General features: G+C 39.3%; 1 protein-coding gene across 1 annotated transcript in view; it reads right to left on the reverse strand.

Moving 5' to 3' along the window:
• Window positions 1-3,684, reverse strand: part of WIF1 (WNT inhibitory factor 1) — a 62,515-nt gene extending 58,831 nt beyond the window's left edge. The window contains exons 1-2 of the mRNA XM_011373715.2: window positions 3,221-3,684; window positions 2,595-2,734 (exon numbers count right to left, since the gene is read on the reverse strand). Coding sequence (XP_011372017.1) covers window positions 2,595-2,734; window positions 3,221-3,368 — 288 coding nt within the window. The 5' untranslated portion in view covers window positions 3,369-3,684. The remainder of the gene's footprint in view (window positions 1-2,594; window positions 2,735-3,220) is intronic.
• Between the last annotated feature and the right edge of the window lie 287 nt (window positions 3,685-3,971).

Genomic DNA, 3,971 nt, shown 5'->3' on the forward strand with positions numbered 1-3,971 from the left:
GTATTCATGATTATTTCCTTAGGACAAATCTCTGAAAGTAAAATTTCCCAAAGGATTTATTTCTAGCCCTTTGCCATCAGACTTGACTTGTCCTGCAAAGAACAAGGCTAACATGGGCATCGGCTACATACGAATATGCACAATTCGTCACATACGAAAAACACTTTTAAAAAACTTGACCAACATGATGTGGAAAAATGAATCTCATTGTAATTTTTATTTGCATTTGTTTGAAATAAAAAAATGAAAATTATTTTAAATGGCTACAAGAACACCTCAGGTTACTGGACTTATAATTTACTGGAATTAGATAACACCTACAGCCTCTACGAGGTCTTCAATCCTAAAGTTCTTTTAGCTTTCTCCACGTGTTGCCAAAACTCTTAAATATTAAGTTTAAATTTTCATTAATCAGCTATGTATTTTGCTTCTGTTGAAATCTCTAAATGTTTGACATTATTTTGATGAAAAACTGATCATGGAATGAACTTTTCATTTCCATGTAGATGTTCTGATGTGGTTTGGCATTAGCCAGAGATGCCCTTCAAAATACTTAATTGGCATTAAAGTCATTATTTTTGCTGTCTTCAAACTTTCCATGCATTTTAAAAATTATGGTGCTAGAATCACATAACTTTATTGAGTAAAATGAGTCAAATTTAAATAATACTTTAAAAATCTTGCTGTTTGGCATTGTGAAGATCCTACCTCTTCACTACCCTCCCCTTAAGATAAACAGACACCCAATTTCACAGATACCTGTGGTAATCTATCCAGAGCAGACTGAGCACAGAGAGCAAGATAATTTAATTGAGGTGCTAATATCGTCTTGCATAATGAGATAATCCACATGGGTGATCAACACCCAAATAGGAGAGAAAAAAGATGCTAAAAGCTTCATTTCCATGCCAGTTCCACCATCTTCTCTAATCACCTACAAGAAATATTCCTGAGATTGTTATGCAATCCTATTTTGTACTCAACAATATGTCAATGTTTGCAAACACACACTATGCTATAAAGCAACAGGGTAGAAAATGTGGAATTTAAGCCTTTGCTTCAAATTCCATTCTTCAGAAGACAAACTCACATGGAAAATAAATAAATAGATAATAAATTAATATGACAATTTCTGCTTCTCCTACAGTTATCAAACCCTTTCAGCGAGGCCAAGGTGCAAGTCAAGCTACCTTCTAATGGTTCTTATGAACCCATAAAAATATAGGTAAAGAATATGTTCTTTTTTTAAAACATGGAATTAATATTGATCCCATCTGACAGTGGTCAAACACAAGTAAACAGGTTCAAATGAAATGAAGAGGCAGTAATAAAAGGCCATTCATTGATTTATTATTGGTTTCACAATATGCTAAAATTAATTGTCCAAAAAGTATCTAAAAAGAGAGAATTGTAGAAAGAAAAGGAGTCACCTCCCTATAAAGCGGTAAGAGCCTCAGTGAACTTATCTGCAAAATGGGAGTATTAGAATAGATGACCGTCTTTTTATGAACTTCAGTGGATCCAAACCATCTTTTTTTTGTTCAATAGTGGAAGTGTCAAAGGGTCTAGATTTCATCTACCTTAGAAAAGAAAGATGAGAGAACAGATCTGAAGGGAAAAGACAGCTAAAATGGTCATGCCCATGCTATAACAGTTAATTAAAGGGAACCAAAGAGATTTCTCAATTCAAAATAGTTACTTGTTACAAAGTGTTTTTTCTGAATTACATTCTTCATGAAAATATCCATTTAAGTAATTTTACAATAAAAAATACCTGAAAATGTTATTTTAATTAATATTACAATGATTTTCATAGTAGACATACTTTACCAACTAATGAGCAAAATAATTTACTTACCATTGTCACTAGAGGTCATTTGATTAGAGGTCATTTTTATAACACTGAAACTGTACAAAAAGTAACATATAAAAGATGCTAATGTGCTAGGAAATAAAAGGAATGCTTCTTTATAAAAAATACATTGCAGGTTTTTTTCCCATATAAAAGTATTTAAATGGTAACTTAAAAAAATCATTAGCCTGCAACATTTTACAAATGTTCTTATATAACACTTTTTGACTCTGTGGACTTCTACCAGAGATATACAGCATTCATATCATTCCGATGAATAACATTCAACATACCAATTTTTTCAAATATACAATGTCAAAAATACTTATAGACTTTAAAATTGGTTGTAAAGTATAAAGGTCACAAGTGATTAGTATATGCTATGGAAAAAAAGATTTTTTAATCTTATGTGAAACTTTAAAAGCAATGACCACAGAAAGACATGATGTTGGTATTTGAGGTCTTTATATTTCCAGCAGCCTGAAGACACTGAGTCTTATCAAAATAGTGAGCTTAGGCACATTGCTTACCCTTTTCTTTTGGGAATCTCTAATTTATGTGACATATTTAAATACATGAGAGTTAATTCTTTATTTGGTTTGGAGATCAGATGAGAAATCACTCTTAAAAATTGTAAAAATGTACCAGACTACGTACTATACAGTATTATTTCTACTTGGCAGTAGGCAGTGGAAATATTAAAGGGTCATTTTCTCCACCCTTTCTGGTTATTAGAACTTACCTGCCCTGCAGCTTGCCAGGTAAAATTCATGGAATGGATATTGACAGGAATAGCTGGCATTCTCTGTTGTGCTTTTCTGAAATCATGCGTGAAAGGGGCCATTTTCCCCTCTGAAACAATCAAGATATCTTCTTCAAATCCTGGGTTTAAAAGAAATTAAAAAAAAAAATCTATCAAACCAGGTGAGCTTAAAAGAATCCAAATCAGCAACTGAGTGCAAAAAAGAACATTTGAGAATTAGTATGGATTATTTCTTTTCACAAAGCACCTGCCTTGGTACCAATTAATTTTCTCTGATTGTAATAAGCTGATGCCAACAGGCACATGGTTTTAGGGGAAAAGGAGTGGACATAGAGTTAACTGGTGCTAACAAATGCTGGGTCCACCTCAAAATGTAAGCTTATAGAAACTAGCAAGAGAACCACCAGAACACTAGATAGGATCAGGTTTCTTGAGAGAGACGTTTATATGCTTTCAGATAGAAAACGGCTAATTAGAAGAGGGAGCAATCTTCCTTAGAAATTAAGTTTTAAAAACATACAAAATGCATGCATCTCTCCTTTAATGGAAGAGCTGGAGAGCGAGTTAAGACGGTCAGGAGGAGGTGCCGGGCGCTGGAGCCTTACCTATGAGCACTCGTGCCTGGTGAGCATCGATCCATAGGTACAGGCTTTCCTCGCGCGGCTGCCCGACCTCCGCCCGCAGTACCAGCAGGCACGGGAGGATGCTCCAGAGCCGGAGCGTGGCAGCAAGGAAGGTGCTTCTCGGGGCCATGCTACTCCGGACTTCCCGGGTGGTGGCTTTCGCTGCCGAAACTCCTGCTGCACCTACCCAAACTGCAGACGTTAAGTTGTCCCTCAGCCGGAGCTGTTCTCTAGTAGAGGGCAGGGCGTGTAGTCTTCCGCTTGGGTGCCAGTGAGCCTGGGAGAGCCGAAGGAGGAGGGAGGGAAAGAGCGGGCGCCAGCAGGGCAAGAGGAGGGGGCACGGGAGAGAGAGGGGACGGCAGAGACGCAAGACTGGCAACGCAGCAGAAGCCAGCACTCACGGCGAGGCCAACAGTCAGAGGGTTAAATACAGCGAGAGGAAGAGCGGGAAGAGTGGGGTGCGAGCGAGGAGAGACGAGACCCAGCCGGCAGCCACTGGTGGGCGCTGCGGGGCGTGCAGGGGCGGGGCGGCGCGGGAACTCCCCACCACTCCGCCACAAGGCTGCGTTCAGGTTGCGGTGCACAAGGTGGGAGAGCGCGCAAAGGGGGCGCGTGGTAGAGGCGGTTGCGGAGAAGGGTGCTCAGAGGAACCCCCGGGACGACACTCGCCTGGTCCTCCAGCTAGGGGAGGCATGGGGAAAGGAAAATGGGATGAACTGACATCGCAGGGCTT

Source organism: Pteropus vampyrus, unplaced genomic scaffold (genome assembly GCF_000151845.1).
Source record: "Pteropus vampyrus isolate Shadow unplaced genomic scaffold, Pvam_2.0 Scaffold9, whole genome shotgun sequence".
Lineage (NCBI taxonomy): Eukaryota > Metazoa > Chordata > Mammalia > Chiroptera > Pteropodidae > Pteropus > Pteropus vampyrus.